Consider the following 14,247-nt stretch of genomic DNA (forward strand, 5'->3'; position numbering starts at 1 on the left):
CAACCATATGAAAAGTTCCTTCATTATTATGTGTGTCTTATTAATTGCTACACAAAATACTAACCCTTTCTTTTCTCATTTAGTTATTACTTAATTGGTAAACAAATTCTATATTGTGAACCTAAAGGATCAGTAGCAGTTTGGAGCAGTAAGCCCCCAATATGTGAAAGTAAGCAAATTCTTTTATTTTAAATTTAGACAAGTAGTTCTCAAAGCTTTTTGCCTCAGGGGACCCTTTACTCTTTAACAAAGATCCCAAAGAGCTTTCTTTTATGTGGGTTGTATCTATTGGTATTTATCATATTGCAATTCAAACTGAGAGGTTTTTTTTAAATAATTATTGATTCTTTTTGGTTTTGTCTTTCCTAAGACAGGGTCTCACTCTGTTTCCTAGGCTAGAGTGCAGTGGCACAATAGCTCACTGCAACCTCAGCCTCCCGAGTAGCTGGGTCTACAGGCTCATGCCACCATGCCTGGCTTTTTGTAATTTATTTAGAGATGGAGTTTTGCCATGTTGCCCAGGCTAACCTTGAATGCCCATGCTCAAGCAATCTGCTCCTGTGGGCCTCTCAAAGTGCTGGCATTACAAATGTAAGCCACTGCACCTGGCCTGATTAATTTTTAAGAATAGATGCAATATGCACTAACATATGTAACATTTTTCATTTTTTTAATGAAAAATAATTTTCTAAAACAAAATAAAATTAGTGAGAATAGTGGCATAGTTCACATTTTTTGCACATCTCTTCAACATCTGGCTTAAAGAAAAATGGATTTGGGCGGTTGTGTTATCACACACATGTAGACTTTGGAAAAATATCACTATACACTTGAAAGGATAAGAGTGAAAAAACAATATTTTGGTGGTACTGTGAACCACCAATTTAGAAAACGGATGTATTTATAAATTGCAAAGGATTTCTCAACCACCCACTCCGTTAAGCATATTTTCTAATTAAATTGTCAGCATTTCTTGTGATGACTAGAACAAAACGTAGCATGGCCTTGCAAAGAAATATAGGTATATTAGTCCGTTTTCATATTGCTATAAAGAAATATCTGAGACTGGGTCATTTATAAAGAAGAGAGGTTTAATTGGCTCATGGTTCTGCAAGCTGTACAGGAAGCATGATGCTGGCATCAGCTGGGGGTTTGGGGAGGCCTCAGGAAATTTAATCGTTGAAAAAGGAAAAAAGGGAAGAAGGTGTCTCACATGGCAGGGGCAGGAGCAGGAGCAAGGTGGGGAGGATGGGAGGTGTTGCACACTTTTAAACAACCAGATCTTCCAAGAACTCAGTATCATGAGAACAGCACCAAGGGGATGGTGGGTGCTAAACCATTCATGAGACATCTACCCGCATGATCCAACCACCTCCCACCAGGCCACACCTCCAACACTGTGGACTGCAATTCGACATGAGATTTGGTGGGGACCACAGAGGCAGATCATATCAATGGGTATTTACACTTTAAGAAAATGAGATTTGTTCTGAAAGTTAGTTAATTCATTAATGGTTTGAATTTGGGATAATGTATCTGCTCATAGAAATATTCTTTTAAACTGATACTGAATTCACAACCAGCTTGTAGAAACCCTGTATTGATGAATGTATTAAAGGCATAGAAATTTTACTAATGCTCTTAATCTTTTACATTCCTTTCCCCGCTTTCCCCGTTTTTAAGAGATTCTGTGTAAACCACCTCCAAAAATAAGCAATGGAAAACACACCTTTAGTGATGTAGATGTATTTGAATATCTTGATGCAGTAACTTATAGTTGTGATCCTGCACCTGGACCAGATCCATTTTCACTTGTTGGAGAGAGCACGATTTACTGTCGTGACAATTCAGTATGGAGTGGTGATGCTCCAGAGTGTAAAAGAAATCTTTCGATGTATTTCCTTCTTCATTTGTACATACTCTGGAATAATTTTGTATATAGTTTTATCTACAAATAAAGCAGGCGTATGCACTTCCTCCTCCTGTATGATTGATTTCTAATATATTGAATACAGGTCAGTTCAAGTCAAAAAACAGTTCTAGCTACAGAGCTCCCTATTTCTCACCTTCACATGTTCTTGGCATTTTATTTTAAAGAGTGTGAGCTACTGTGTATATGCATGAGTTAGAAGTTTTTGTTTGAAAGAATCAAAAAAAATAAAATAACACACACACTGGCTTAAAAATAAGAAAGTTTGATCTTGTATTACAAGAAATCTAAGAGTTCTGGCCATAGTAATGGTGGACTGTAACAGACAACCTTCTCATCAATAAAAATGATAAACTCTGGATTAAAAAAAAACTTTTTTAAGACCAAATGTTTAAGGCACTGGAGAGTGACCAAAAGTATGAAGACCCTGCAGGGGACTTACCCATTAAAAGAAAGAAATGACTGAATAACAGTGATTTAAAAGTATGTACTTCCCAAGTACACATGAAACATTTTCCAAAGTAGAGCATATTCTAGACAATAAGACAATTTTTAACAAATTCAAAATATTGAAATCATTCAAAATATATTATCTGATCAGAACAGAATGAAAGTAGGAATCAATAACAAAGGCAATCCCCAAAGAATTGAAAAGTATACAAGACACTTCTAAATATTACCCAAGCATAAAAGAAGTAGCAGGGAAATTAGAAAGAGTTTTGAATTGAATACAAACACAACATATCAAAATATGCAAATATGTAGGATACAGCTAAAGCATTGCTTACAGACGAATGCATAGCATAACATACTTATGTTAGAAAAAAAGAAAAGTCTCAAATCAATGATCTAATTTTCCACCTTAAGAATCTAAAAAAGAAGAGCAAATTAAATCCAAACTAGCAGATATAAGAAAATAATATAGACTCAAAATCAATGAAATTCAGAAGAGATTTTAAAAAATAATAATGAAACCAACAGTTGCTACTTGGAGATCAGGGAAGTGTGTAACCTGAGAGCCAGACCGGCCAAGAAAAAAAAAGACACAAATTAACCAATACTGAGAATGAGAGAAGTGGGAGCCAGGCGCACCTCCTAGCCAGCTTGAAGACCCCGCACTCCCGCAGCCGGCAGGGGCAGTCATTCTCGGACTTGGACTTTCAGAAGCTCCAACTTTACCACTTGCTGGTGGAGCCCAACCACTGCTGCAGAGTCCTCATCGCCGACACGTTGGCAGATCCAAGAGGAGATGGCCCAGGATGGGACATGGCGAACAGCGACGCCCGAGAGTGCCGGGCACGCGCCGCTCCACTGCCTGGTTTCTACAGAGATCCTGTGCCGGTGGCCTGTGCCCGCCATGCGGGAGCCAGAGGGGGCGCGCCATGCCCTCCGCTTTGGAGACTGCTGCACAAAGGGGCCAGGTTTCAGACCTTTGCTCTGTCCCCTCAGCACTGGCACCAGGAGCCCCGCAGAGCAGCATCTGGGAGACGGACAGCCCTGGGGAAAATAGAGGAAGCTTTCAGAAGTTGCTAGATCAGATATTTGAAATACGAAGACTAAAGACTCCAGCTGCATGAAAGAGCTGATCTCAGCCGTAGTCAGTTCCTACGATGACCTGGACACACGGTGCTGACCTGCGTGATGGGAGGCGCCAAGCTGGGCCCCTGCAAGGCACTCGGAGGTTTGGCCCTGCAGCCGCCCCTCCTCGCTGCTTCCGCTGCAATTGCAGTCTGACCTGGGCAAGCAGGAGCACATGGTGGCTGGAGATTCTGATGGAGACTTGAGCCCTGTGCCCCAGGGAGTGCTGGACAGGCGTGGAGTACGGGATCCAGCCAAGGGAGCTCTGGCCAGTCTACAACCCGCTGCCCCTTACTGGCTCCCCTGCTGATTCCAGCAGGGTCTGCAGCCCCAGGCCCATCCCGTTCCTTCCCCTCTGCAGAGGGCACCCCGGAGGCTGGTCTCAGAGGGAGCTAGGGCTCTCCTCAAAGGCTTTTTGAAATTGAGCCAATCTTGACTTCTCGACAGCCCTGCGCCCCTCATCCCTTTTCGGGTCTCCTGGAGGACCGCGAGGCGCAGCTGCAGCAATCTCGTTTAAATTTAGGCAGGTGAATTTTTTAGAATATATTTTGAGCAACAAATTTTCTTAAGATATTTTAAACGTTTTATATTTTATCTCTGTATTTTTTTGTTATTTTCTCAAACGTATTTTTTTTTTCTAGAAACATCCTGTGCTGCTACATTAGAGCCTACACAGTTGCAGATGGTGCATTTCATTCTTTTAAGGTATAGGTAAGGGTTTTTATTTTGCAGTGAGTTTCGCTGCATTCCGAGTCAACAGTTTTAACATATGATTTTTGGCTTTTTTACTTTAAATGTGAAAGCCTTCTCCATTATGCTCTGTGTTACAGTGAGAGCTTGGTCAAAATGGGGAACCACACACAGCTGCTACCTTTTTTTTTTTTTTTTTTTTTGGCATTGGAAGATCTACTGTGCCATGTCTTCCTAGAATTAAGCATAAATTATGAAGGGTTTGCCAATTTATATGTACATGTCATTGAAGGCTAAGGTTAAATCTTCGGAAATCACAGGCCCCAGTTGATCTTCAGAGACCTTGGATCCCCTCAGGTGGCACCTTGTAAGTAACAGGCGGTGTTCTCGGAGGCTTCCTGTCAGGTTCCTCAGCACCGGTACCTGCTCTGGGTAGGACTGTACTCCTGGGGTGTGCACCGGGCTGCGGTGCACCAGGCATTGGCGCTTGGAAACAGCGCGTGCCGCTGGATTGGACATGCCTATGTTGCTGTATTAAATTAGTGCTGGAGCAAAAACCTAATGTTAAATTTAAGTCTGGAATGAAAGAAATCTGAATCCATGTATGGCCCCTCAATCTTGAGAGTCCTTGAGAGCCCTCCCTCAAGAAGTGAGGTGGGGGTGTCTGCACCTTTCTCTTTCCTTTCTCACTTCCACCCCACGTGTGTTTCTCATGCTTTTTCTAACTTCCCCATCTCTCAGCCAGAAAGGTTTATATTCTTTTGTGCATAGACCATTGTTTAATATCAGTGATATAAATTTTACTTGATTAACAAAATTATCCAACAGACAAACAAAAGAATGAGAAAGAGAACATCATTTAATATCCTACAGACATTTAAAGGATGATAAGGGAACATTATAAACAACTTTATGCTTACAAATTTGTCAACTGAAATTGATTAGATTCCTTGAAAGACACAAAATATCAAAACTCACTTGGAGATACAGATAATATGAATACTCCTATATCTACCAAAGAAATAAAATTTGTAGCTAATAACCTACTGCAGGCCCAGATGGCTTTACTTGGGAATTCTACCAATCATCTAAGGAATAAATAATAGTGATTCTAGACAAGCGTTTCAAGAAAATGCAAGAGGAGGGAAGACTTCTCAACCCATGTTATGATAATAGCATTGTCCTGATATGAAAACAAGACAAAAACATTATAAGAAAATTGCAAATAATATCCTTGATGAACATAGGACCAAAAATCTTCAACAAAATATTAACAAATAAAATCCTGTGACACATAAGAAAAGTAAATCATGACCAAGTAGGATTTATCTTATGAATGCAAGATTAGTTCAAATGTAAAAATTAATCAGTGTAATTTACCACATCAAGATACAATAAAGGAGAAAAAAAATCATGAGATTATCTTATTAAAAAAAAAAAAAAAAAAAAAAGAGAGAGAGAGTGAATTTAGCAGATTTCATCATCTTAATTTTTCATGATAAAACTTCTCAGCAAACTAGGAACAGGAGGCAACTATCTATCTCACCCTGATAAAAGACATCTACAAAACTCTCACAGCTAACATTACATTTGATGATTCAAAAAAAATTATAATTAATGGTAAAAAGTAGCATTATACTTAGTGGTCAAAAAAAATCTTAGCTACATTTCTGTCTAATTAATAAAGTACTAATTCTGGAAAGAAAACAGTAAGGATGTCCACTTTTACCACTCCATTCAGCATTGTACTGGAGGTCCTGCCCAGTACGATAAGGCAAGAGAAAGCAATTAGACACACATATTGGAAAACAAGGAATAAAAACTGTCTCTGCTCACAATGAGATGCCACTAAATACCTATCGGAATGCTGAAATTTAAATACACACACCCCAAACTGACAATACCAGGCACTGACAAGGATATAGAGCAGATGGACCTCTCATACACTGATGGTGAGAATCAAAGTGAAATGACTAATTTGGCACATTTTTGGCAATTTCTTATATCAAGTTAAACATACACTTATCATACAATTCAGCAACCCAAATAAACTGAAAACATTTCACACAGAAACTTATATGAGGACATTCACAGCAGCCTCATTCATAATCACCCCTAACTGCAAATCACCACATGTTCTTGAGTTAGTGAATGAATGAATCACCTTACTACCTTCAAAAGATGGACTCATATTCAGCAATAAAAAGGAATGAACTCCTTGTTCATGCAAAAACACAAATGAATCTTGAAAGCATCATGCTAAGTGGAATAAGCTATACTCAGAAGGCTGTGATTCCATTTATGTGACATTCTGAAAAAGTCCCACTATAGGGATAAAAGCAGATCAAGGGTTGGCTAGTTGTGGAAGGGGTGGGGACAGGAGTGAGGAAAATAAGGATAACTCACAAAATGGCATGAGGATATTTTGGAGAGTAATGGAACTTTTCTGTATCTTTACTATGGTGGTAGTTACATGATTAATTTGTATTTGTCAAAACTCATACAGCTGGTAAACTTGAAAGGGTGAATTTTACTGTAAATAAATTATATGCAATAAACTAAACTTAAAAAATATCATTAGGTACAATTTGACACGACAGAATATCAGTGAATCTGAAGATAGGTCAATAGAAATTCAACCTTATTTAGGAAGAAAGATTGAAAAAAGAAAGAGAGAGGCTTACAGACCTGTGAGAGAATATCAAGCAGTCAAACATACATGTAATTGAAGTCTCAGAAAGAGAGGAGAGAGAACAGTGTAGAATGTTATTTGAATAAATATTGACCAAAAATTATCCAAATTAAATCCAAAACAACCTCAGATCCAGGAGCTTCAGTGAGCCTTCAGCAGCGTGAATAAATTATTAAAATTTACCAACATACTCACCCCCAGTAGTTTAGTAGTTTTCACCAAAATACTGAAAACAAAAGTTAAAAAAAAACCAGTGAGTGGTGGGGCGTGGGGGGGCAGAGGGGTGAGGGGATGGGAATTGCATTCAGGAGGGCAGGAACAAGTGAGAATGACAGCCAGCTAACTTTTCTTAAGAAACTGTTGTGGTTACAAGACAGTTATGTCTGTGAAGGTGCTGAAAGAAAAATAAAACACCCTAGAATTCTGTATCAAGGAGAATATGTCAGGTAAAATGCTTTATATTTAAATTTTTAACATTTAAAGTCTTTTTAGAAATGTTTTAACATCTTGCATTTCATGCCTTGTCTCTGTTCCCCCTGGAAATTACTACTTGGTACTACTTTTTCTGTTAAAGCAAATTTCCGTTAATTCTGGGATTTCTCCAGTTTTCTAGTGGTCAAATATCGATTTTCAGTAGTCAAAAATAGAAAACAGTGTTAGGATTTGGAAAAAAAATTATTACAAAGCAACAGTTATGTTTGAATTCGATAAGGGTTTTTACCTCAATGGCAGCAACACAATTGTCTGTGACAGTAACAGTACTTGGGATCCCCCAGTTCCAAAGTGTCTTAAAGGCACAAAGGTTGTCTTTTTTCTGTCTTGGTTTGTTGTTGCTGCTGCTGTTCATTTTAGACTTTATTTCTTTGATATTAACTATCAGTCATACAGAATAGCTGAAAAGGAAAAATTTTGGTATTTAACTCTGTCTTGTATTCATTTCTATGCCACATGTATGACATGAAATTCACATAAAATTCTGCTGTTGTGATTCTCTGTGCTTCTCTAGGGTTCTTAGCGTGTTATGTACATTGGATGGGTACATACTTTCTCTTGTTCAACAATTTTATGTATAAAAAGTGGATTACAACAACTTTTGGGTGAATTGAAACAGCCATTTTTATTTAAGTAAGTCAAGAATGGCATAATTCATATAAACAAAATGAGAGCAATAACTCCCAAGTGGTTGATCTTCTAATGTTATTTTATTTCCTAGAGCTGCTTCCTTCTAGTACAAAACCTCCAACTTTAAGTCATTCAGGTTTAGTAGCTTCTTCCTTGTATTTCTCAAAAATCTTGTAAATTCCTGGAGAAAATGCCAGCAATAACTCCCAAGTATTTGATCCAATCCACATTATTATTTTATTTTCCAGTGTCGACTTCTCCCGCTACAAAATCTCCAACTTCTATTGTTTCAGGTTTAGTAACTACCTGCTTATATTTTTTCAAAAATCCTTTAAATTCTAGGTGATTTTTTAAAAAATCTTTCAAATTCCTGGTGATGTCCACTCATTCATCATTTTTAGTGACGAAAGAAGGGGGACATTTGTATAGTCATTTTAGTTGTTATACATAGTGATTCTAAAATTATTTGCCATAGTCCACAGATATAAATGGGACTGTGACCTTCAGAAAGTTATTCAAATTTTAAATGTGTTTATATGTATATAAACTGATTTAGTACCTTCCTTATTGGTTATTAGTAAGGTTTACCTGGGATAAACTTAATGCATTTAGCACAGTGCCCAGTAAATAGTAAGCTCTTAGAGCTAGCTAATATGACTTATTCAACATTTAATGTTAGGAAAGAGGAAGGTCCATGTGTGTTTGCTAATATGTTTGTTTGCTAATACGCATGTTTGTTTGTTAGTATGTATGTTTTGTGTCATCAATTTCACTATTTTATTCCTTTCAGAAGTGATCTGTTGATACCTTTACTGGGAATGTTTCTATTGCAGGGCTCTTTCATTTTCTAGAATGCAACCAGTTTGAGTATTCTTTTATGGTTCTGAAGGCCAACACCTAAAATAGATCCATAGGGCTGTGTTCCTTCTGGAGGCTCCAGGGGAGCAGGGGCTTTCTTTCTCTTTCCAGCTTCCAGGGGCTGCCTCCATCCTTTGGCTCATGGCCTCCTTCCTCTACCTTCCAGGCCAACAGCGTAGCATTTTCAAATATCCTTCTTCTGTCTGCCTTAACCCTCTTGTCCCCCTTTCATAAGGACCCTTGTGATTATATTTAAGGCACACCTAGATAACCCAGGATAATCTGCCCATATCAAGATTCTTAATCACATCTGCAAAGCCCTTTTACCATTACAGGCAACATTCACAGGCTTCAGGGATCAGAGCATGGATATCTTTGAGAGGTCATTACCCAGCCTACCACACCTTTCCACATAGATTCTCAAAGTTTTAGCTGAGCCTAGTGAGGGAGTTCATTACCATTAGGGTCCAGTTGGGTAGCAAATTCTTCCTTTAAGAGAAAAGGTAAAAGTTGTCCACTTAATAAAGAAAGAAAAAAATTGTATGTTGAAGTTGCTAAGATCCAAGGTAAGAAGGAACCTTCTGTCAATGAAATTGTGAAGAAGGAAAAAGAAATTTGTGCTAGTTTTGCTGTCACACTTCAAACTGCAAAAGTTACAACCACAGTGCATGCTAAGTGCTTAGTTAAGAGGGGAAAGGCATTAAATTTGTGGGTGGAAGATGTGAACAGAAATGTGTTCTAATTGATAGTGATCAGGTTTGGTACTATCTGAGATTTCAGGTATCCATGATGTCTTGGAACATGTCCCCCACAGATGAGGGGGTGACTACTGAACATTTAAAATAAGCATTTATATATTGGTGATTGAATCTCCCATCTTATTATTGGTTTTTTATTTGTCCCACAAATAAAGCAAAGTAAAGTTTTAGGAAAGATTCATTTCTAGAGATAGAGATATTTTATTATGATAAAGAAGGTTGCTCTACCATAAAATATAGCAATTTAAATTTTTATAATCCTAATAATATAATCCTTTTGTTTTACATAATCCTTAAAATATGTAAAATAAAAGGTGGACATTATAAAAAGTAATATACAAATGTACAATAAATAAAATACTTTAACACAACTCATTTAGTATCTGATAAAACAAGTAATCCTCCAAAAATCAGTAAGTACTTTGAAGATCTGAATAAATATTAACAGATTGGATTCACTGACTGCATGGTTTGGTTCTGTGTTCCCACCTAAATTTCATGTTGAATTATAATCCTCTGTGTTGGAAGCAGGGCCTGGAAGGAGGGGACTGGATCATGGTGGTGCTTTCTAACGGTTTAGCACCACACACATTGTACTGTCTGGTGACAGAGTTCTCACAAGAACTGGTTGTTTAAAAGTATATAGCACTGGTGGGGCATGGTGGGTCATGCCTGTAATCCCAGCACTTTGGGAGGGCGAGGAGGGCAGATCATGATGTCAGGAAATCAAGACCATCCTGGCCAACATAGTGAAACCCTATCTCTACTAAAATACAAAAAAATTAGCCGGGTGTGGTGACGCATGCTTGTAGTTCCAGCTACTCAGGAGGCTGAAGCAGGGAAATCACTTGAACCCAGGAGGGAGAGGTTGCAGTGAGCCGAGATCACACCACTGCGCCCCAGCCTGGGTCACAGAGAAAGACTCCGTCTAAAAGAAAAGAAAAGAAAAGAAAAAAACAGTATTTAGTATCTTCTCCTTCACTGTTCTCTTCTTGTTCCGGCCATGTGAAGACCATGCTGGCCTCCCCTTCACCTTCCCATGATTGTAAGTTTCCTGAGGCCTCCCCAGCCATGCTTCCTGTATGGCCTGCAGAACTGTGAGTCAATTAAACCTCTTATCTTTATAAATTACCCAGTCTCAGGTAGTTCTTTACAGCAGTGCAAGAATTGACTAATACACTGACATACCCACAGCACTATACTACTACTGCAGTACACACATATTTTATGAGTGCACATGCTACTGTTACTACAGTTGGCCATATGCTGTGCCATGAAACAAGCCTTGCTCAATTTCAAAACAAAAATGGATAATAAATATACAGCTGAAATTCCTCAAATGTTTGTAAATTATGAAAAACACTTCTAAATAAACCATGAGTCAATGAAGAAATCACAGTAGCTACTATCAAATACTTTAAACTAGAGAAAGAAAATATAAAAACTTGTAACATGGAGCTATATCTATGCTTAGAATAAAAATAATAGTTACACTTATTTTAGAAACTATGGCAAGATGATAATTTTTTAAAATCTTAGTAGTCATCACAAGGAATTATCATTTTTTAAAGAACAGAACAGCAAGTAAATTTAAAGAAAACAGCAATAAGAATTAAATAAAAATAAGAGCAGAAACAACAAAGCCAAAAGTTGATTCTTTTAAGTCTAATAAAATTGTCCTCTGGCCTCAATCTACCCTGCATAATTTGAATTAATTAGTGGAAGATATGGGAAGGAATCAAAACAAAAAAAAAAGAGATTTCCAAAGCTAAAGCAAAATGCTATTTTTTTTCAACAGATATATCTTCTTGATTAGATACTGTTTGACTCCAACTATAATTTTTGTTACTTTTTAGGTTAAATCTACCAGGCCTTAAGGGGCCTAGCTGAGTCTAGTATTTAATTTGAAATATCTATAAGAAAATACATGCTTCTTTATGGTATACCTTTAATTTTTGAGCTTTGTTCACTCTGTGTGCTCAGACTTCCAACACTGGTGACTGCTGCTGAGGGCCAAAGAGGAGGAGTGTAGTCCCGCTGGATCTGAGTGCCCACTGAGCATGAAGGTGGATGGTAAAATGCATGAGTGCCTCATGTTACAAGAAAGTGTGAGAAATGAGGATGGGAGAGACAAAGCCACAGCAGAAGCACTTACTGATTAACTAAAATTTGAAGCTGTGAATTGCAGCTTCCCCTTTAGGGAAAGATGATATAAATGGCTTAGTTGCCTTCACACTAGCAGAGACTTTTTAAATGGATGGATGCTGATTTTTTTATAGAGCCCATTTCTAAGCCATCTTTTAAACCAGGGGTCCTTAACCCCTTGGCCATGGACCAGTAGTGGCCTGTGGCCTGTTAGGAACTAGGCAGCCCAGTATGAGGTGAGCGGCCAAGAATTACTGCCTGAGCTCCACCTCCTGTCAGATCAGTGGTGGCATGAGATTCTCATAGAAGTGCAAACCCTATTGTGAACCGTGCATATGAGGGATCTGGGTTGCGTGCTCCCTATGAGAATCTAATGCCTGATGATCTGAGTGGAACAGTTTCATCTCAAAACCATTCACCTGCACCCTCCATTCACTGAAAAATTGTCTTCCACAAAGCCAGTCCCAGATGCCAAAACGGTTGGGAACACTGTTTTAAAGGAATCAATCTCTTTGCTATTATTATTATTATTGTTAAGATGGAGTCTTGCTCTTTCACCCAGGTTGGGGTGCAGTGGCACCATCTTGGCTCACTGTAACCTCTGCCTCCTGGGTTCAAGAGATTCTCCTGCCTCAGCCATCTGAGTAGCTGGGACCACAGGCACATGCCACCATGCTCTACTAATTTTTTGTATTTTTAGTAGGAACGGGGTTTCACCATTTTGGCCAGACTGATCTCAAACTCCTGACCTCAAGTGATTCACCCACCCCAACCTCCCAAAGTGCTGGAATTACAGGCATGAGCCACCACACCCGGCTCCCTTGGCTACTATTGAAGTATTCTTTTTCTTTTGTGATCACATCTATGAAGCATATTGGAGAGAAAGAGGAAGTAGAATGAGAATTTTGACATGGCACAGTGGTTTATACCTGTAATCCCAGCACTTTGGGAGGCTGAGCTGGGCAGATCACCTGAGGTCAGGAGTTCGATACCAGCCTGGCCAACATGGGAAATCCAATCTCTACTAAAAATATGAAAATTAGCTGGACGTGGTGGCAGATGTCTGTAATCCTATCTACACAGGAGGCTGAGGCGGGGAGAATTGCTTGAACCTGTGAGGCAGAGGTTGCAGTGAGCCGAGATCGTGCCACTGCACTCCAGCATAGGTTACAGAGCCAGACTTTGTCTCAAAAAAAAAAAAAAAGAATGGTATTTTCTTCATTGACTTGGATGCTGCTGTGGTCTTGATCCCCAGATCAATGCAATGCTCCTGAATCGCCTCCATTTGCCAGGCCTATCAACCTAACTGATAAGTCCGAGTTTCCCGTTGGGACGTATTTGAGATATGAATGCCGCCCTGGTTATTACGGAAGACCATTTTCTATCGTCTGCCTAAAAAACTCAGTCTGGACAAGTGCTACGGACAGCTGCACACGTAAGTAACTCTGGAGTGGGAACCCCCTCTGTTAGTCACACATCTGTAAGATCCGATTCAGTTTGTTCAAATTTTGTAACTGAGTTACATATGACAATTAGTTTACCGAGGTGCAATACATATGAAAATTATTCTTGTAGCTCATACCTTGTTAAATGGCTTTGAGTTCCTGGTGCCTTCATTATAGGTTTATTTCATGAGAAACAGTCATCACAGGACACGATTGAGGGAAAATCCCATCCACTGGGGGTCTCCCATTTTCATGACTAAAATTAAGTAATGAATGACTGGGATAAGAAAGATAAGTAGATTAAATAACCAAAAGACAAGACAATCTTGGGCTTTGAGATCTTTGGATTATGCCAATTGAAGTGAATTACAGATAATAACAGTTTATTTTTCTGGGAGGCATAATATCGGGATGAAACAGATCTGAACAGGAAGTTTTTTGAAAGGGAGCTCATCCTGAAGCAGTCTGGTGAGTTTCCTCAACGTGGCAAAGTCTATGGAACTATCAGAACTGCATGTATTCTTCAGTAAGCTATAGGCAGGTTGAGACCTTATATACTAAAACAAATATTTCAGTTTACTCTACTTGGCTCCAAAATTCTGTTTCTTCCTGTAGGTAGATCATGTCGTAATCCTTCAGAACCTGTGAATGGCATGGTGCATGTGATCAAAGACATTAAATTTGGATCCCAAATTAATTATTCTTGTAATAAAGGGTGAGTTGGCAGCAACATCTCTTGGTTCAAGAGTTCTAGCACAGCCATACTGCCTTCTAGTCACATCTCAGAAAGGACAACTAAGCTATTAACATCTTCTTTTCAAAGGTTTGAACACAGGTGTTTAGCTCCTAACTGAAATGAACAAATGTATGACAAGATCGGGGGAAAATCATTCGTATCCTTGCTGAAAACTAAGGCAGTGCATATATGAAAAGGGTGGCATTCATTGGGTGGGAAGGAAGAAAATGGGGGAAGATTACGGTCAAAGCACACAAACAGCCCTAACCCAGGGCTGGAAGAAAGGGCAGGCC

At 38.8% G+C, this 14,247-nt stretch overlaps 1 protein-coding gene across 1 annotated transcript in view; it reads left to right on the plus strand.

Moving 5' to 3' along the window:
* CR1 (complement C3b/C4b receptor 1 (Knops blood group)) overlaps window positions 1-14,247 on the plus strand; it is a 182,812-nt gene that overhangs the window by 112,499 nt on the left and 56,066 nt on the right. The window contains exons 33-35 of the mRNA XM_037737442.1: window positions 3,095-3,351; window positions 13,029-13,208; window positions 13,834-13,933. Of these exons, the coding sequence (XP_037593370.1) occupies window positions 3,095-3,351; window positions 13,029-13,208; window positions 13,834-13,933 (537 nt within the window). The remainder of the gene's footprint in view (window positions 1-3,094; window positions 3,352-13,028; window positions 13,209-13,833; window positions 13,934-14,247) is intronic.

This window comes from Cebus imitator, unplaced genomic scaffold (genome assembly GCF_001604975.1).
Source record: "Cebus imitator isolate Cc_AM_T3 unplaced genomic scaffold, Cebus_imitator-1.0 Scaffold38, whole genome shotgun sequence".
In the NCBI taxonomy this organism is placed as follows: domain Eukaryota; kingdom Metazoa; phylum Chordata; class Mammalia; order Primates; family Cebidae; genus Cebus; species Cebus imitator.